The sequence below is a fragment of the Mastigoproctus giganteus genome, chromosome 11, assembly GCF_048544385.1.
Source record: "Mastigoproctus giganteus isolate SK-2022 chromosome 11, ASM4854438v1, whole genome shotgun sequence".
NCBI lineage: Eukaryota > Metazoa > Arthropoda > Arachnida > Uropygi > Thelyphonidae > Mastigoproctus > Mastigoproctus giganteus.
The window spans coordinates 93,134,935-93,156,862 of record NC_143585.1 but is presented as its reverse complement, the minus strand read 5'-3'; the positions used below and the strand labels follow the sequence as shown (position 1 = coordinate 93,156,862).

Here is a 21,928-nt window from a genome sequence, read left to right as displayed (position 1 = left end):
TAAATGCAAGGTATTACACTTGGGGAATAGCAACCCACAAATAAATTATACACTTGGTGGGGTTGAATTAAAAACAGTGGAAGAGGAAAGGGGACTGGGAGTTACAATGGCAAATATGAATTTTTTTCTAAACAGTGTAAACAGGCAGCCAGGAAAGCCCATGGTGTCCTATCAATTATTTATTGAATGCTATCCTTTAGAGATAGGGAGGTCATAATCCCACTGTATAAGGCAATTGTAAGACCACATTCAGAATACTGTGTTCAAGTATGGAGACGTCATCTGAAAAAAGGCATTGAGCTTCTTGAAAGGGTCCAAGATGGCAACTTGAATGGCAAGATCGACAGGAAGACGACCGTATGAGGAAAGATCCCGATTACGTGTGCTACAGGGTTTGGCAACCAGGCACCTCAGAAGATGACTGATCGAGGTTTATAAGGCTCTGAGAGGGATTAGTAAAATGAATGAAGGTGGAATTATAACTGTTCTAAACAATTCCAGAACTAGGGGATCATAAAATTAAATTACAGGGCTTGAGGTTTAGAGTAGACTGTAGGAAATTTTCTTTTAGCTAGCATGTTGTCAGTTTAAATAAATTCAAAGGTCTACTGGATACTTACCTGTGTTAGGAGGGAAGCATATAATTTTTTTTTTTTTTTTTTTTTAATCTACTTGGAGGGTGTTTTTTTTTTTTTTTGCCAGCGCAGCAAAAGCCTGTGGCTTCCTTGCACTATATGCAAGGAAGCCACATATGGTAAATGCTACTTAGGAAATATTTGGTGGTTTTATATATATATATATTTGGTTAATGCTGTATAAGCTTGCTTCTTTACACTATTTGTCATTATTAATCCTAATACTAATGCCAATGTAAAAATAATAGAAGCTCCTAAATTTAATACATAAATATCAAATGCATTTAAATAGAATTATGAATATTTTAAATAAAAAATAACCATTATGATTATTAATATATTTTAGAATTATAGTGTTTATATAATTATTCCCCAAGGAAAAAAGTTCTATGTAAAATAATTATAAATTTCAGCACTATAAATTGCCAAGTTTTTGAGGTACCATGAATCTGCCAAGTTTATCAGAAGTTTACAAAAGTTTATCAGATTTATAACAGTTTCTATTAATCATTATTAATCATTATGATTAATTAATTAAATTAACAGTTTCTATTAATGTCATTATTAATCCTAATACTAATGCCAATGTAAAAATAATAGAAGCTCCTAAATTTAATACATAAGTATCAAAAGCATTTAAATAGAATTATGAATATTTTAAATAAAAAATAACCATTATGATTATTAATATATTTTAGAATTATAGTGTTTATATAATTATTCCCCAAGGAAAAAAGTTCTATGTAAAATAATTATAAATTTCAGCACTATAAATTGCCAAGTTTTTGAGGTACCATGAATCTGCCAAGTTTATCAGAAGTTTACAAAAGTTTATCAGATTTATAACAGTTTCTATTAATCATTATTAATCATTATGATTAATTAATTAAATTAACAGTTTCTATTAATGTCATTATTAATCCTAATACTAATGCCAATGTAAAAATAATAGAAGCTCCTAAATTTAATACATAAGTATCAAAAGCATTTAAATAGAATTATGAATATTTTAAATAAAAAATAATCATTATGATTATTAATATATTTTAGAATTATAGTGTTTATATAATTATTCCCCAAGGAAAAAAGTTCTATGTAAAATAATTATAAATTTCAGCACTATAAATTGTCAAGTTTTTGAGGTACCATGAATCTGCCATGTTTATCAGAAGTTTACAAAAGTTTATCAGATTTATAACAGTTTCTATGTAAATTAAAGGATGGTTGAATAAATACTTAGATGAAACAAGTGAAAAAAAGTTATGATGGATGATGTATAGATAGCTGTGCAACTTTACTTTCAAGGCTGAAGCTATATAAGCCTGGCTTTTTTCATCATTTTCCCTGTACCAAATGAACATTTATCTCACAAAGCTGGCCCACTTTTCAATGTGACTGCATATCAAACATTTCTATATATACAGAGTGTTTCAAAAGTGATGGTCAATAATTTAAATGTGAACTGTACAGATTATAATATGCAAAAAACCCTAGTAAACATGGATCCTTAAATGAATCGTTTTCGAGATATTGCACATTTCTAGTTGGGATCCACCACTGACTTGTTTGTTTAGGTTAGGTTATGCTCATTCTCTCCCTTTCCCCTTTCTCAATGCTCTGAGACGTAGCAGGCATACTAGTACTTGTCAAAGGATAGTCACCTTGGAAAGAGGTTACAGCAATGAAGAGTATGTGGACATGCACTTCATGTATGGTAAAGCCAACGGCAGTGCACTCGAGGTTGCACATTTGTACCAAGAAGCATTTCCCCACTGAAGGCAGCCGAACAGGTGCACATTCATAAGGGTACATCAACGCCTTAAAGAACATGGGCGCTTTGTACATGGAGTACGAGCAAGTAGGCCCAGAAGCATAACATCTGATGTTGAGGAAATGGTGTTAGAAAGAATAGAAAAAAATTTAAGGAATTTTGACAAGGAGAGTTGCTCTGCAAGAGCGTGTACTGAGTCATAGCAGCAGAGTGGCAAATTTTACATCGTCGATTACTGTACCCCTACCATATCCAGTGTGTACAAGGTCTCAGCAATATAGACTACCCTCCCAGTGTTCCCATAATAAGTGGCGGATCTTAACAGAAAATGTGCATTATCTCGAAAATGGTTCATTTACAGTCCGATGTACACTGGGACATTTTTTGCTTATTTTAGTTTATACTTTTTGCCTTTAAATTATTGACCATCATTTTTGAAACACCCAGTATATTAAACATTTCTGCAAAGTATATTTTTCCACAATATGAGAGATGCCTAGTGGTGTGCATAATGATTATATGAAATAATGTTAAATATACTTATGCACACTACTAGGTATCTCTCATTGTGGAAATATACTTCACAACTGGATTGTCGTGAATGCAACACCCACCCACCAACGATACGCCAATAAGCCTTGAAACAGTGCTGTCTGGGCAGTGATCTGCCGAGAATAAGTTACAATGTCTTCTCTATTAGTGAAGCATTACTTATTCGAGGCGGTGCAATATCGTGGCAACTCATTGTGAAGGTAGTCACGATATGGGATACAATTAAATCAATGTCATTTCAACTACTTTTGAGTTCACCACAAACAAAATATTGTGTATCTACACTGAATGTTCATTAATTAATTAGCATAATAATTTTGAACTAAATTTATTTTACCTGAGAATCCTTTTGATAAATAAGGTATTTCATCTTTATTTTGCATTACCCCGGCAATGTCTAAATGGAGCCATTGGTTGACATTCACAAATTCCTGAAATATTTAAAAATACATTAATTATTGCTTGGACATTATAGTCTCTATGCATGAAGAATTCTTATGTTTATGAATTTTTGTATAAGCCTGATGTATAATTTGACCAGAATTATATGCATATGATTTATAATCATTCTAATCATTCTAATTATATACTTGCTTTTACAACCAAACCTAACTTCTTCCTTTTTTATTATACAACAGTGATTTATACTTTTCACTTTTTTTTTTTTTTTTGACAACCACCTTTTATGACAAAAAATTTAAAAAAAAAAAAGAAAAAAAGTGTGCTTACATATCTGAATAGACTGATCAGCAGTACTCTTTGAACTGTAATTTTTTTCAAAAATAAATTAGTTGGTTATCACCATAATTGGCTATCAATATCCAACTAATTGTTGGATAATGTGGTTGGATAAATTGATTGTTGGATAATTTGGTTTGGATAAATGGATTGTTGGATGATTGGTTATCACCATAATTGTGAAGTAAATTATCACCATAATTGATGATAACCAACGTAGATTCAGAGGAGGAAAGTATGGAGTTGAAATATGCAGTATGTCACCCCAATTCACAAAGGGGGAAGTCAGAAATTGCAAACCTGCAAGCTTGATTCATGTTACAGGGAAAATAATGGATGAAATAACGGTTAAAGAAGTAATACAGGATCATTCTAGACAGGAATGCATTAATATGGCAATCACAGCATAGATTTCTTAAGTGGTGATCTTTTCTCACCAAGCTAAATGTATACTGTGATGCAGTAACAAAGGAACTGGATGCAAAAAGTAATCTTCATATCTCATACTCAGATTTCAGAAAATCATTTGATATCGTTCCACATAAAAGACTGCTGTACAAATTGGAGCAGTGTGGCATTTGAGGTAAGTGGATGGTTGGTTGAATATAGATAAAGGGGATGGTTGAATGGGAGAAAACAGAGTGGCTATTAATGAACACTGCTATGCTTGGGTTAATATTATTTGTGGAGTCCCTCAGTAATTCAGTGCTGAGCCCATTGTTATTTTCCATATTTATTAATATCGATGAAGGTATGTCATTCTTAATGTCTAAGTTTGCGGATGATACAAAGGTTGGAAGGGTGATTAACAACAGTAATGAAGGTATGCATGCTGCAACAAAATCTAGAAAAATTAGGCAGATGGGACTGAGGAATGGCAATTGAAGTTTAAAATCAACAAATGCAAGGCACTAAATATGTAGTATTAATCCCAGATTAACATACCACTCAGGTTAGTGGAAAATGAAAAGGACCTTGGGTTAACTGTGTAGACAGACACATTCTCTGAGTAGTCCAGACAGGCTACTAGGCCAGCTCATAGGGTTCTGTCAATGAAATATAGGAATTTTGCCAACAGTGATAAGGAGGTGATTATCCCATTGTATAAGGCAATGGCTGTATCTTGAGCAGGCAGGTCTGGAAGCCTCATTTTAAGAAGGATGTGGATCAGTTGGAATGGGTGCAGAAAAGAGCAATGAGATTTGTGAGGTGAACAAAATGCTACTCTTATAAAAGACTTCAGTTCTGCAAATTGCAACATTTGGAAATGAGGGACATGCAAGATATGATTGAGGTGTTTAAGCCCTTGAATAAATTAACTAAGCTAAACATTGTTTGCTAAATGTTGTTGAATTCTTTGCTTATGTTAACATAAGCAAAGAATTAATGGATTTGGAGAGCTTTAAAACTTAGTGGGGCAATTTGGGATGAACCACATTGACCCACTAGGTATGAATGACATAACTAATGATGATCCTGTTCAGGTTACTAATGAATACATATTTTGCTCCTACACTCACATGTGAACAATTTTTTAAGGATGGCAATACTACAAGTATACAAGCAAAATGATTTTGTTATAACTGAAAAGAAATTATTGAGGCTAAAAGTAAATAAATCATCTGGGGATGATGGAATCTATCCAATCATATTAAATGAAGTAGCAAGAGAGGTAAGCAAAACTTTGGCCATAATTATGAGAGCATCCTTGGATTCAGGTAAGGTTTCTATAGATTGGAGATGTGCAAAGGGTGAAGTGAGTAATTACAGACCTGTAAGCCTGACTTATGTTCCTGAGAAAATAATAGTCAGTTGTTAAAGAAGCACTGCAGAATCATCTTGACAGGAATGCAGTTTCATGGAAATCACAGCATGGATTTGTTAAGGGGAGATTTTATCTGACCAGTTACTATAACACAGTAACAAAGGAACTGAATGCAAAAAATAATTTTAGCAACACAGACTTCAGTAAAGCTTTGACACTCTTCAACTGAAAGCTTGCTTCACAAATTGAAGTACCATGGCACTGGAGATAATTTGCTGCTATGAAGGGATGTTTGTATGGCAGAAGACAGAGGGTACACATAAATGCACACCTATGTTCTTGAACATAGGTGTGCATTTTTTTAGTGGAGGTCCTCGGGGTTCAGTGCTGAGCCCTTTACTGTTTTCAATATTTATTAATGATATTGATGAAGGAATAGCAAGCTTACTGTCTAAGTTTTCAGATGATACAAAGATTGGTAGGATAGTTAATGACAGTAATCAAGGCAAACTAATTCAACAAGACTTACAAAAATTGGGACAGGGCGGAGATTTAACACTTTTAATCGCATTTTATAAATGTGCAGCAATAGTCCCAGAATAACAAACAAACTGGGTAATACCACACTCAGGGTGGTAGAAAAGAAAGAAACCTATATTCTTTTTTTTATTATTATTAGCCTTATTTTATTATTATTATGATGCAAGGAAGCCTGAGGCTTTTGCTGCACCAGCCAAAAAAAAAAAAAAAAAAAAAAAAAAAAATTCTGAGTTACCCCTGAGAGAGAGAGAGAGAGAGAGAGAGAGAGAGAGAGAGAGAGAGAGAGAGAGAGAGAGAGAGAGAGAGAGAGAGAGAGAGAGAGAGAAGGGAATCACCAAGAAAGAGAAGAATGATGATATCCAGCTCAAGACCCTGGGTGTGCCAAGCCCATACTCACCAGATGTGAGCCCCTGGGGGTATATATGTAATTGTATGCAACAAAAAGTTGCCTGAGCAGTGCAGACAGGCTGCTAGAACAACTCATAGAGTTTAGTCAATGATACAGGAATTTTGCCAGCAGGGACAAAGGGGTGATTATCCTATTGTACAAAGCAATGGGAAAACATTTGCTTGCACAGACAGGAAGAGCATGCTTCCACTATACAAGGGAATTGTCCCCACTAGAGGGCACAGAGTGGTAAGACGGCATTTGAGAACTGTGATTTTTTTGATTTTTATTAAGTTTTTCCATGTAGTTTCTTGACAGAAATAACAATCGCAGTCTATGTAAAATATGTGAGCACTGCGACACCTCCTCCTTCCTCACAAAATTTTGAACTATTACGACTGTAGCTATAATTGCCATTGTTGTTTGTCTACTCATAGGGAACAAATGTGTTATTTCAGAAGTGTTTTTTCCCTTATTTTCCTGCTTGGAAACAAAAACTGGTTTCAAAAATGCCAATACTGACATGAAAATTAAGTTGCTTAGAAAAGGCAATTCTGAATAATTAGTTCTGAATGCAGTATCTGAAAAGCTTTCATGTGAGTGTTATTTTCCTTAGTTTGGTTTAGTTTTCACAAAGTCCTCAGACATTTTCCCTCCTGTGCTACCTCTACAATGAGGATGACGATTGTTGCCATTGTCGTAACATAGTGATTACCAATCTCTCTGCCACTCATACCCTTTGTTCTCAACACTTGGTGAATTCTGACTATATTCACTGTAAAGTTGACTATAGTATCAAAAATCCCATTTGTAGTACTAAACTAAATGTTTGTGGATAGATTTCAGCACATGCAAATAGTGAAAATAACAATTGCAGTCTATGTAAAATACATGAGCACTGCGAAACCTCCTTCTTCCCCACAAAATTTTGAACTACTACGGCTGTAGCTATAATTGCCATTGTTATTTGTCTATTCATAGGGAACAAATGTGTTATTTCAGAAGTGTTTTCCCCTTATTTTCCTGCTTGTAAACAAAAATGATTGGTTTCAAAAATGCCAATACTGACATGCAAATTACAGTTGCTTAGAAAAGGCAAACCAAGCAGACATTACTGAGAACACTAACAGTAATGACTATACACCTGGACCTGCATCAAAGCAGAGGCACCACAGGCTATTCATTCACCATAAGGATCCCCTGACTGATCAGAAACTGAACAAACTGAACATGGCAAGAAAGGTGATACTTAGAAAAATAACAATGAACTTGACAATGAGGGCACTGAAATCATGACTACTAGCCCACTGGACATAATTAATCCAAATCGCATCTAATTAGAAGAAATCATGGTCTCTCAGACAGGGAGAATCACTGCTGCAGCCAGACTGCAAATAATAGGGTGCTGGCTGCCCTGCCTTTGTTCTCCACATGTAAATTGTAACCAACTTACATGTGGAGAACAAAGTTCTTCAAGCAAAATTAGTGTGCAACAGTAAATGTAAGGGAAATTCTCCCAACAAAATACCTTTACTTAATGAACAAGTGGCAAGAACAAGACAGCAGCAGACTAAAGGAAACCCATACAGAAAATCATGATAACAAAGACCAAAATACTTCAATTATAAAGTGTCTAGTGAGCAGCACTCTTCCAATGAAGCTGTAATCAATCACACAACTGCAGCTTCGCCTGAAAAATGTTAAAACCAAGACTCTGCATAAACCAAGAAATCAACGTATTGTAATTGAGACAGAAAGTAAGGAAGATGCCAATAAAATTAAAAACCTTAAAGAAATGGAAGGCATAGCACTAAAGGCAGAGTTCCCTAAGGACGGGAATCCTCCAATCTTAGTTTTTGACATAGAAAAAGATAAACCAATGCAACACTTCATGAAGGGGATTTATCTAAAGAACTCCGAAGATCACATGAGCCAAGAACAGATATCAAAAAAATTCATTTTAAAGAATCTACACTGGCTGGAACAGCCACAGATTCCAAGAGCAATTCCCCATACTAAAATGCTTCAGGTATCAAAAATCTCACAACCAATACATGCACAGAAAAAGAGTCCATGTGTGGTCACTGTGATACCAAAGGTATACATATAAAGACTGTTCAGAAAGACACACTGAACCCAAGTGTATAAACTGTAAATCTGCCAAGCTACTAAAATACATAGTTTTATATGTTTTAAAACATATAAAACTAAGATAAATTATGGATAATATCCAAAATACCACCCCTAACCAGGCACTAAAATTTTTCCAGCTGAATTCACAGTGTGCAAGAGCCATAGCTGACCTTCATAAAATCAAGATGGAGGAGAAAATTGGCCTACCCAGCTGGTCAGGTACCTTACACTCATAGCCCCTGTCCTCCCTATAGGGTTGTGAAAGCAACTACAGACACCACACCAAGTGTTCAAGAGCCATAGCTGACCTTCATAACTCAAGATGGAGGAGAAAATTGGCCTACCCAGCTGGTCAGGTACCTTACACTCATACCCCCTGTCCTCCCTATAGGGTTGTGAAAGCAACTACAGACATCACCTGGGTGGCCACAGTGGTCTGTAATCCTACACTCACAGTGACTAAAGTCAACATACTGCACATCCCTCTGGCAGTATATGCCCACATTGCTAGCCAGCTTGGCAGCTTCCACGTCATATCGCTCTATTGCAGATCCAGAGAGAACTTAGCCCCTACAATCCACTATCTGCAGTGGCTATTTTGCCTGGTGGCAGCCTGCTGGTATCAATGGATGCCAACTGTCACTCAGGTCACTGGCATAGCCAGACTGATGACCGTAGAGGCACTGACAACAGTGCCTCTACAGTCTAGCAGCTGGAAGACTTTTTAGCAACAACATTTGTGGTTTAAAACCACATCTACCTAACTTTAGCAGCACACTGTGGGAAAATAACGTTGATGTCACATTGGCCATGGGGTCAACCTCTAACAAATTCAAATTTGTCATCTGGCAGGTCCAGGAGGCCTGGACTACTTCTGACCACTGGGCTATAGCATTTAGCCTGGTGCCATGTAATGCCGTTACTGCCAATACATAACATAGTTAGATCTAATGTTAAGAATGCCAACTGGATGACCTTCCAGGAATCCCTGAGGATTCCTGGAAGGCTCCACCCAAGGCCTACAACCACCTGCAACAAGAAGACTATTGTAATAAAATAAGAGAAATACTAACTACAGCCTGCAACTCCTCTATGAGGAAAAAATGTCCCAGAAAATATGCTATCCCCTGTTAGTGCCCCAAACTTGAGAACCTTGGGCAAAGGGTCCACTGGGCCATAAAAGTTTTTTAGCAGCTATACTGCAACTGGACACAACAAGAGACATGCTTTAAGCAGACAATACCAAACCCTCAGGAACACTTATACGACAAATACCAGGAAAAAGAAAGGGGAGTTTTAGAAGGCCTTGGTTGGGCAACCGAGAATCTCTGCACTGTGACTTACCAAAATATGCTTTATGATCAAGTATCAGCCAGCCCGTGGTCTGAATGGTTCATGATAAAACAGTTACTACTAGGTAGGTGTCATATCCACAAATCCCAATCTATGTCTGAATAATTAAATTTCTCCAAAAGACATTCCAATTTGCTTGCCAATTCCAGTAGCACATATGGCCTGATCATCATAACCAACTGCAGTCATTAGGGTTGAAGCAGCATAGTTCTTAATCTCAATTCTGTTGTTTCACCCTTTATATCACAACCAAATTATTCTGATGTTCCCCACATGAATATTTCAACCATTCTTGATGTTACTTGATAAAACACATTCTGTGTGTGTGTGAAAGTGCACGTGTGCACAGAAATAAAGACAGGCTATTCATTTAAAATAGAGAAATGTAACGGTTATACAATACATTTTATATAAAAATATAGTGCACAAATATATATATATAAAAGTGAACACAATACGTATCACCACATTCACCTTAATTTTTCACAATTTCAACAGTTATCTAATGAATAATTTAACTATCACATACAATATGCAATGCAATATAACGTAGTGCAATACCATCAGTTTGCATAGGGCCATAAATAAAACAAAAAAACATAATTACACAATCTCATATTAGATAGTATGAACCAGAGCTATAATGCTATATTGAGGTAAACTTCTCTTATTATTTTACAATCTCATATTGTAAATCCCTTTGTGAGTTGTCCTCAAATAAGCAGCATTCCCCAAAAGGGAATTATACTGATATTTATTCTCAGTTAACTGCCACCACCATGGCACCATTTCAGAGATTGCTGTCTCCTTGTAGATGAGTGGGTGGATAGATGATGTATGATGTTTATTCATGAAAACTCAATTTTCTTTATTTATGACTGCATACAAACTGATGTCATTGTGCTACCAATATTTCAATTATATTTATGTAGCCTGAATAGGCTAAACAGAAATATAACACAAAGGTCTAAGATAAATTTATTCCTGAGAGAAACATACCATACCTTAAGAAAAGCAGCAGCAATACAAGCACCACCTGCACTGCCATATTTTCCTATATTGTTTAAGTCTGCCAGAGTTGCCTCTACTTGATTTGTGTAATGTTTAAAGAGTGGCATTCGCCAAACTCTATCGCCAGTCCTTGAACCTGCCTAAATATACAAAAGGAGCATTCCCACTTTATTTTACTTAAATATTCAATACAATGAATTATTTTGCTTAAATGCAATACTGTGTATAATTACAAAAGTAAATAAAATTAAAATCCCATTACAATGAACTTCTCAAAGGTGCACCAATCATTTCACTGCACAAAAATTTCATTCTAATAAATATCACTGAATATTATTTCAATAATAACACTAGCCAACAAAAAAATATTTTTTGTCATACCTCCACAATGAAAATATGTGATTCTGGAGGAAATAAACGTGCTGATTCCAAAAATCACCATAAAAAGTCTCTATCACATCTACATCAAAAGATGTACAAACGTTTAATGTTAAAATAAAGGGATATATACGTATAATTCAACTTTGTAATACAAGTGTAAAAAAATATTATATGTTTGGAGGATAGATTTACAACCCTGAGAACATGTCAGGATCAGTTAATACTTGGAAAACCTTGGCACAGTCTACAAAATTCCTCGCCAAAAATGCAGTACTCTTTTCAAATTGTAAATTGTTGCATCAGAATTTGAACATAAGAACCATAGGTAGAAGTCTGATTTATGTTTATCACAAGAAAACCGAGGCCAGAATCAATTGCTAAAATTAAGAGAATTAGCTTATATTTGTTAAAACAAATCAGTAAGTCATACATTACTGGCTAGCTTATACAAAATTGGCATATTTTGGTAAAATTTCTCTTCTATATTTAATAACTGTGACATGATGTGAAACTATCATGGTGATTTTCAAAATCTATGCATAAAACTGGTTAAAAACAGCATTTAAGTTCTTGGAGGTAAAAATCTTGTTGGGCTAGTGTAATTATTACCTATGTAAATAATGATTATTATTTAAAATTATCTCAATTATTAAATTATTGAAATAATTTTCAGGGAAAATTTTAATAATAATTGTTATTTTTATAAATAAATAAATAAACAATACAACTTGTTACTACTTTTCACTAATCAATTTGTCAGTTTTGTTTTTAATGTTTGAGTTTCTTTTCCACACACTAATAGTGCAATTTCAATTTTAGTGTAATTGAAAACATATGAGTACTGCAGTGATAATAAATAATGATAATAATAACAATAAATTTAAAAAAAACATGGTAGGTATGATGATGAATTTTGTCTCATTCTTTAAAATATCCATTTATTTTTTTTCACATGAACACATACAGGCTAAATAGTGCCATTCATAATTTTCTAATGAACTTTTTTATTTTGCTGTAAATCAGTACATTACACACACAGATGGAGTTTGAAAATAATTCATTCTATTGAATTTTCTGTCAATGCTATTTCATTCAAACAAGGCTTACAAAGCTCTAATAATAAGGAAGTCAGCTGGGACATAAAAATATTTTTGCTATAGTGAAATTTTCATTAAAATGGTATTTGATATAATGAAATTTCAGTGTATAACAGTTTAATAAATTGAAATTATACTAGAAACATCAACAGCAAGTAGAAATTTGAATTTTCTGTTTTTCACATATTAATACTGAAATATGGTAATCTAATTTTATTTTATTTGGATAAAATTTGTTATTTTGGATTAAAATTTTCTGGGTAACCAAAATCAAAATACATGCTGGAAGGTAAGTGGAGTGCAGTCCTGGGTGGAGCCTAGGTGGTAATTTAGGATAAACTTTGTGTATGTCCGGAAGAAATTTCCTTGTCACTTCTCCTTTGGTACTGTTTGTCTAGCAGGTTTGCCATTCTTGCTTCAGATGCCCCAATAATCGGGTCTTTTCGGTCTTTCTATCATTTGTAGGTTCGATGGTGTACCCCATGATGTGGCAGGCATCCCTTTAGATAGGTAGTACGACAGGCCACAACCGACAATCTCCAGGTCCAGTGGGAGAACCCACGCCAGCACCTGGAGCTCCTGCGTACTGACAGTCCTGCTTGCGCAGGTTATTGTTAGAAGGATTGATCTCTGGATTGAGTCAAGAATTCTTTTATTTACAGCCATTGGTGTCTTGTGGAACCAGATTGGAGCAGCATATCAGATTGCAGGTATAAATGCAGCCTTACAGTAGACAGAGAGTGTTCACTTTTTCAGGCCCCAGTTGTGCCTTGTAACACGGCGACCAGTGCAAAGTAGTTTCTAATTATTATTCTTAGTTGCTTGAGGTGAGGTTAGAAGGAAAGATTTTTGTCAAGAATGACACCTAGATATTTCATTTGGGTGGTAAGTTTTATTGTTTTTCCTTTTATTTTAATTTGCGAAGGTCTTCTGATATTTAATATCCTTTGAGAAGGATTGACATTGTTTTTGTCGGTTCAATTTGTAGGAAGTTTTCTTCTGCCCATTGTTGTAGGATCTCTAGGGCATGGTTTGCCTGTATCTCCAGTTGGGCCCTGGAGTCTGCTGCTGCCATCAGTGCGAGGTCATCTGCAAAGGCTTGACACTTTACTTCCCCCAGCTGGTGTCAAGGAAGTCGTCAAAGACTATATTCCAAAGCAGGGGGTCAGAAAGGACCCCTGAGGGCATCCTCTATGGATATTTCTTGTTATTCTTTGGAAGGGCACTATGACTTCAATTCTTCTTTGGGGCAGGTATGCTTTGTTAGTATTGTAAAGGTTTATGGGAGCATGCGCTTTGCAAAGGACACTCGGCCACCAGGGGAGTCGAACACCTCAGCAAAATCCACAGCAATCCCCAGAAAGTATTTAGTTTGGCATGCATTGGCAGTATTTATAAGGTTCCTGATGGCTTCGATTGTTGACAGTCCCAGCCTGAAGCCATCATTAGCCATTTTCAATCCACTGCAGGATGAAGCTCTCTCCAGCAACTTTCCAGTTCTTTCTGTTTTGAGCACTGGCCATCCATTTACTACCCACAAACTCATGAATTTCATCTATCTGTCTCCGCCTTTGTCTTCCAGGTTTTCTTCTAGCTCCTCTTGGGTACCATTCTGTTATTTTCTTAGTCCATCTGTCATCATGTCTTTGAGCTATGTGTCCTGCCCAAGACCATTTTAGTTCTTTAGTTTTGATAAGAATGTCCTTTACTTGAGTTTGCTGCCTAATCCATGTGTTTCTCTTCTTATCTAACAGTCTGATTCCCAATATAATTCGTTCCATTCTTCGCTGTGTAGTTCTCAGCTTCTCTTCCATTTTTTTGGTGAGTGCCCAAGTTTCACTTCCATAAGTCATGGTGGGGAGTATACATTGGTTCATTATTTTACGTTTCAGACAAACTGGGATATTGCTCTTCAGTATGTGACTATATTTCCTGAATGCTATCCATCCAAAATTTATTCTTCTCTAGACTTCCAGCCATTTATCATTATTACAGCTAATAACTTGTCCCAGATAAATATATATGACTCCATCTTTTCAATTACTGCTCTTTCAATCATTATTTCTCTTTCTGTGGCATACTTGTTCATCATTACTTTTGTTTTAGCCATATTCATCTTTAGTCCAAAATCCTTACTAACTGTACATAACTGATTAGGATTTTCCTCTAATTCTTTGGGATCGTGGCTTATGACCACAAGGTCATCTGCAAATCGTAAATGGTTTAGGTACTCTCCGTTCACATTGACTCCTTTCTGCGACCAGGCGACCAGTCTAATCTTCTGAAAGCTTCCTCAAGGGCAGCAGTAAACAGCTTCGGAGATATTGTCTCCTTGTCGAACTCCTTTCTCGATTTTAAATTTCCTGCTGTCTTTGTCTAGTCTAATAAAGGAGGTAGCACTCTCAAATATTTTCTTCAAAATCATAACATATGGAGTATCTATACCTTGTCTTTCTAGCGCCCGAAACATTGACTTATGCTGTATGGAGTCAAATGCCTTTTCATAATCCACAAATGCCAGGCATAATGGTGTTTTATATTCATTTGCTTTCTCCATTAGCTGTGATATTATGTGAAGGTGATCCCTAGTTGAGAATCCTGTCCTAAAGCCAGCTTGCTCTTTCGGTTGATTCTCATCAAGTATTCTTTCTAATCTGTTAGTAATGACCATTGTGAACAACTTGTAGATATGGGATAACAAGCTAATTGGTCTATAATTTCCAATTTCTGATTTATCTCCTTTCTTATGCAGCAAAACTATGATTGCATTATTTCACTGCTTAGGCATCACACCTTTTCTAATGCACTTTGTGAAGAGCCTTGCCAGTTTTTGTGTTATGTCTCTTCCTCCAAATTTTAACAACTCTACAGTAACTTCATCTTCCCCCGGGGCTTTCTGATTCTTAATTTTCTTCAATGCACGTTCTACTTCATCAGGAAGAATATCGGGTATGTCGTATGTGTTGCTACTTTGCAATCCATCTTCCCCACTGCTGGCATCATTCCCCTGCTCCTTGTATAATTCTCTATAGTAGTCTTCTGCTATTTGAATTATGCCTTCTCTGCTGTTTATAAGTACACCATCGCTATTCTTCAGTTTCAGTATCATTTGTCTTTCTGTATTATTGCTCATGGCTGCTGATTTAAATCCTTTGTTTTCCCTTAATGCTTGTTCTACTTTTCTTGTGTTAAATCTTCTTATGTCCTCTCTGAGTCTCTTTCTAATGGTTTTGCATAATCTGTATATTCAATTTTCTCCCTGTCAGTGTTTTTCTTGCTCTTCATTTATCGTCTTCAGTTCATCATGACAAGTGTTTTTTGACTAAGTTTTTTCTTCTTTGGATTTCTTTTTCCCTATAGGTTTTTTTGGGCTTTATCACTTTCAGAAAGTTGTAATATTCCTCGTCGATATCTTGGTCCTGAGCAGTCTGCAGAAGCTCAAACTTGTTCTTAAGTTCCAGTACATACTGCTTTTTTCTCCCTAGCAAACCAATATGGCCTGAAGCCATATTGGTTTGCTACTTTGAGGTTTGCTGTGGAGTAGGACTGTTGAAGCCACTTGTACAAGAGTCTTTCATAGAGCTTGCTCAAGACCAACAGCAAAGCAATGGGCCGAGAGGAGGTCGGAAGAGTTGGGTTCCTGCTAGGATTTTTTAGGATTAATTTAGTATTGGTAATTTTCCAGTCCTTGGGGAAGTACCCTTGTTTCAGACAACAGTTATAGAGTCGCAGTAGGAGTCCTGGTGTTAAATCCACAACACGCTTTATGATTTCCGGTTCAAGCATATCCTAACTCAGGCATTTCCTAGTTTTTATCTGCGCAGCAGTGCTCTGAAGCTCTTCCTGGTTGTCAGTGGCATAGTCATCATTTTCTTTACAAAGCCTGCATTGTGCTTGGGACTGCAGGTAAACCTGTTCCTTGAAAATGGAGTCAAGGATGTTTTCAATCGACTGCTCCCAAGATGCTGTAAGCAGTCCCTGTGGTGTTCTGGTAGTAGTAAGGACTTCCCCCCTAGAGAGTTTGTTGGTGGTAACCTTATACACCACCCCCCAGGGATCTGTGTTTCCCATGTTGGAGACGAGTTGCTCCCAGGAGTTTCATTTGCTTCTTCTGATCAAGTCAGGGGCTCACATCTGGTGAGTATGGGCTTGGCACACCCAGGGTCCTGAGCTGGATATCATCATTCTTCTCTTTCTTGGTAATTCTCTTCTACTTCTCTCTCTCAGGGTAACTCGGGAATTTTTTTTTTTTTTGTTTTTGGCTGGTGCAGCATAAGCCTCAGGCTTCCTTGCATCATATAGCCAATAATAATAATAAGTCTGTATACAGGTTTCTGGCAGCCTTGTAATGCTGTCTCGTGGCTTCTACTTCAGCTTCCGGCCAAGAGTGCCGGGCTCTTTGAAATTCTTTCCTGCGCATGATAACCTCCTTCTGCAGTGACTGCAGATCCCGATTCCACCAAGGCACTGCCCCTAGGGATGAAATTTTTTTCTTATTTGCTATCTTGCTGACTTTGGTGATGAGTTCTGTAATCTTTCGTTGAAGGAGGTCCAGATCCTCTTCCAGCATCAGGTCCTGCTGTCCAGCATTTACCGTTGTGAGGAGCTTCTCAGCAAACAGATTTCAGTCTGCCTTGTTTATTGCATATCAGTTGTCCAGTTGTCTTGGGATCGGAGTTCTGGTTAGTGCCCTAGATTTTCAGCATGATGACATGGTGATTGGCGGTTGTCCAGGAATTTTCCACCCTCCAGTCGAGATGTGGGCGGCCGTGTTGGTGGATGCAAGTGAGATGTCAATCGGTGCCTCTCACAGCTTATTGCAAACGGTGGGAAATTGGTGCGGCTGGTTGAGTATGGCTAGGGGTGACCCCGCAAGGAAGTTTTCCAAGAGCTGGCCATTATTTGTTCCTCTCCTGTCTTCAATTGCTGCTCGCTTTCCTGGCATAGCCAGGCAGGGAGCAGCAATTGACATCTGCTCCAACAATGATTTTCTGGTTTGGAAAGACATCCAAGAGGTGTTGAAGGTAGTTTATGGCGAAAGTGATTTCTACCCCCGGTCTAATATAAGGATACCACATAGAAGGATCCTATGGGTGTGATTATGTGGGTGCAAGCTGCCCAGGTTGTAATAACTGCATCACTTTGGTGGCTGTTATATTAGGATTCCTGATGAGAGGCGCCGCTGCCCAGGGAGTGTCTGTTTTGCGTTAGAATATGGCTCTTGAACAATAATTATATCGGCATTTTCCTCGTCAGCCTTCACTCTGAGCTGGTCAGCCACTGCTCTAGCCCGCTGTGCGTTGTGCTGAAAGATTTTGATTTCCGTGGTATTGAACTGTTTTGGCCTAGTTCCCATAATCGGTCCTACTCTGGTACATACTCTTGGCTTTTGTATATGACGGGCACTTAGGATCTCTTATGGAATGATTGCTATTCATTTTCGCTGCCTTGCAGTTCACACAGCCAGGTTCTTTGGACTTGTTTGGACAGCTATTAAAGTTGTGCCCCTTTGTCGGAGCAATGGCCGCATGTTGCTGTTGTTTGAACACAGGTGTGGGAAGTGTGGCTGAACCTGCAGCATTTAAAGCATTTGGGAATGATCACATGTTCCCTGAAGTGGTGACAGCTCCACTTGATGTATATTCTCGTTTGGGTTTTTATCGCTCGCCAGGCCTCCGGGGAGAACTCCACAATCCAGTTAGTGGCGTTTCTGTCTTTAGGCTTGGTCGCATATTTTGGAATTACTGACTTTTGCGGGTTTTGGTTGGGGAGCAGATCCCAAAGGTTCCTTGTATAGATCTCCTCCGTTAGTTGTTGTGGGGTAATATCCTTTCCAACGTCAAAAATAATGGCAGTTGGCTCCCTTCTCTTTGGCAGCTCTGCAGTTAAGCCTAAAGTTGCGATTTTAGGATTCCCTATTATTCCTTGTATTTCTTCTCAGTTTCTATCTCTATTACTGTACTTCTTATCTTCCTTATTGACTTGATTCGTGTTGTCTTGCACTGATTCCATTATTTTAGATTTAATTTCCTCACTGGTGGTTGCTGGTTCACTTGCATTCGGTCTTAGGATGACCAAATTTGGCCGCAGGATAGGTGGTTTCTTTTTTGTTTGTGCTACATCTGCCGAGGGAGAGGGAGCAGCGGATGTCCTCAGTGCAGCAGAGTAAGAGAGAGAGAGAGTGCTGTAGCATTTGCTTTTCTCTCCCTTCCATGAAGGCTTCAAGCTTAGCTTTCGTCTTTTCTTGTTGAAGGTGTTTGTTCATTAAGATGGTTTCTAGTTTGTTCCAAAGAATTACCATGTCTCCTCTGACGGCCGTAGTGATCCTATTGTTGTCTTTCATTATATTTTCCAGTTTGGTTTGAAATACCGAGACCTGATCCAAAACAGTATTTTTGTCAGTAGTGGGAGATGGGAGAGGGTGAGCTGGAGTAGCAGGGGAGGCCTGCACATATCTGTCCATGGATTCATTTGCAGCAGACGGCACACGTTGGACTGGAGTGGCAGTGTTTAAGCTAGGGGAGATAGCTGCAGTAGCCGAGGGAGCTGGTGTTGCAAAAACTCCAGCATGGAAGCAGCCACTGGTGTGGACATGATAAAGTCCAGTTCACCAGTGATGGACTTGTCCGGTTGAGTAGCAAAAGGGCTGCTGTTTCTCTGTCTTGTCAAGGGATTATTAGTAAGCTCTCCTAGGTTCGTAACAGATTCAGCATGGCTTCGTTTATCAAACTGGGTGGGATGCACCTGGCTGTCACTGACATGCCACCTTCTACTATGCTGCAGTGGGCAAGGCGGCGTCAAGCAGCAGTTTGGGAGGGGAACCCACGGCTCAGTGGGAAGGGATCCCTTGCCCATTCACCGGCTTTTTTCGGCAGCAGCATGAAATGAATTTTGCACGTGCTGCGCTTGATAATTTTTTCAGGCTTATGTAGGAAAAGCCTGAGCAGCTCTGGCAAATTTGGAATTTGCATTTGGATCATTTAATGTATGCAGCTTTGTTTGCTTTGTTATTTTCTTTTTTGCATAATCTGCAGATATCTGTATTTGTAAAACGAGTTGCCCCTTCCATAATTAACAAAATAACTGAAAGTGAAGACTACATATTGGGTGGTCACACAAAACTTAAGTCTGTTAGTCACTGCTGTAAAAAAAAGCTTTCTCCAAATGTGTACGGGACCTCCTGCTGTAGAGTGATTGCCGCAGGCAAGGAGGTGATATGAAATGGAGAGAGAGAGAGCAAGCAAAATGTTATTGGTCAGCGAAGCTAGTGTCCACTAACTGCAATTATGCTATACAAGAATAAGAAGCATGTCAAATGGACCCCGAGCAGTGGAAGTCAGTTATTTTCTCATATCAGAACAAATTCAACCTACATGGCTCTGATGGGAGACAAACAATTTGCCGTAGACAGAGTGAAGAATAACATCCAGACTGTATTCACATATCTGTCTACAGTGAAATTCCCTACCAGAAAATTATATGGGGGTGCACATTTCGTATAGGTCACTTGCAGTTTATAAAAGGTTTTGTAAATGCCAATGGATACCTGGCTATACTGGAAGGCAAATTGCTGCCAACTATTAGAGACCATTTCAACCTGCCAAGTAACTGCATCTTTCAGGATGACTCTGCTCCTTGTCACTGGGTGAAAAGTGTAAGTAGGCGCTTCTGTAGTTACTTTAGCTTCGTTTCTGCATTAGAGGTTGGGCAGTGTTTACATTTGTTACAGGTGAAAAAATGGTTGGAAGAATGGTTCATTACAACTCAGAGCTGGCCAGGAAACAGCCCGGACCCGAATCCTATAGAGAACTGTTGGCATCGTGTGGAATTTGCAGTTACCAGAAAGAAACCAAAGACCCTTCATGAACTTCAGGAAGCCATAATTCGTGTTTGGAACTACAAACTATCAACTGATTGTCAATGCCTTGATCTTGTCAGTGCCTTGAGAGTGTGCTGTTGTCATCAGGGCCAGAAGTGGTTCAACTAAATATTAGTGTTCACCCGGTGAACCTTTCATTTTGTTTTCCATTTAAAATGATCAACTGAAGAAGCTGAGGGCTTCTGATAACATTTCAGCCATAATTGTCGTGTTTACTGTTGTATAAAGGTTGCAAATGCTCAAATGCTCAAATATTACTTAACTTTGCCTTAACTTTTAATAAATATCATTTGTTTATATTTCTATTTGTGATGCTAGTCATTAATGTAACATACCATTGCAAAAAAGGGTTAGAAATGTGAAATTCCTAGGTGATGCACTTTCTTTGAACACCAGCGTACATGGCGCCTCGGTAGCCAGGTGGGAAGGAGCAGCAGTGCGTAGACATGCTTCTTGATTAGACCGGGGTTCGAGCCCGTCACCACCAAATACGGAGGATGCGGAAAGGTCAGGGAATGACCACCGCATATCCCGGAGCAATATGGCCTTAGTTGCTAATGCTCCTAAAATCCAAATAACAAACAAACCAGCGTACATGTACATCATTTACAGAATATCCATAATTTTTGTGTTCAGCTGATGAAATGTAACATTTTGCATCACTTTATTTTATTTTATTATTATTATTATTTTTTTATAAACATCACTTGTCTGTTGAAAATGATAAAGATGAAAATTTTATTATATTTTTAAAAGCTCTAGGATTAGCAAAAAACAGCAATTTGTGAATTCCAGTTACACTGCTGAATGTGGCTACTGTGATTCTTTCTTTGAATTTTTTGTATCATGTTGTTAATAGCTCTGCTTTTGTTTATTTACCATCAACGTTTTAGGTAACATCTCATAATTTAGGTCTGTTTTGTCCATATTATATAGCTGTTCTCCAATCAATTTTTCTCATTTGATACCATATTTTCCAGCTTATAAGATGCACAGGCATGCAAGACACACCCTAGTTTTGGCTACATATTTTGAAAAAAATAATAACCCTTCTATTATCCTTTGATACTGTTTACGGTGAAACTAAGAAGCGATCTTTTACCGACTGATGTAAACAAATATGGTGACATGGCGTGATACGGGACGTAATCAGGGGGTTGGTATTAAAAATAAATTAAATGGAGTTACATTTATTTTTTTAAATTTTTTTATTAAATGGACTTACAACATGGAGTTTTTATTCAATTCATAAAACACAAGAAATTTTTAAAAATATTTATTTGTTCTAAAGATTATGAAATGTCTGACATTTTCATTTATCCTTAAACCCTAAAAAGCCGTTACTGAAATTATCATAATACAAAGGTCGTCTTCCGTGCCGTCAAGAGCATTAGTTATGCCACACTTCTTAAACAATTGTACTATTGTCTCCATTTTAATTTCATTCCAAGCATTTTTGACCCACTGGCAAACCTGTACAATGGTAGGTCATTTGATGCGCCCTGTTGATGTTAGTTCATGCTGTGGGAGCATCATCCATTTATTCCATTCTTCACGCATGTAGTCCATGAAAGGCTTATTTATTGATACATCCAGGGGTTGCAATTGACCCATTAACCCTCCAGGAATTACAGCCATTTGCATGTTTAAACTTTTTAATCTTATCTTAGTACAATTAGTTAGGT

At 37.4% G+C, this 21,928-nt stretch overlaps 1 protein-coding gene across 1 annotated transcript in view; it reads right to left on the bottom strand.

The window, feature by feature from the left end:
- LOC150078263 (cytosol aminopeptidase-like) overlaps positions 1-21,928 on the bottom strand; it is a 223,157-nt gene that overhangs the window by 20,060 nt on the left and 181,169 nt on the right. The window contains exons 13-14 of the mRNA XM_090385107.1: positions 10,880-11,026; positions 3,296-3,389 (exon numbers count right to left, since the gene is read on the bottom strand). Coding sequence (XP_090241233.1) covers positions 3,296-3,389; positions 10,880-11,026 — 241 coding nt within the window. The remainder of the gene's footprint in view (positions 1-3,295; positions 3,390-10,879; positions 11,027-21,928) is intronic.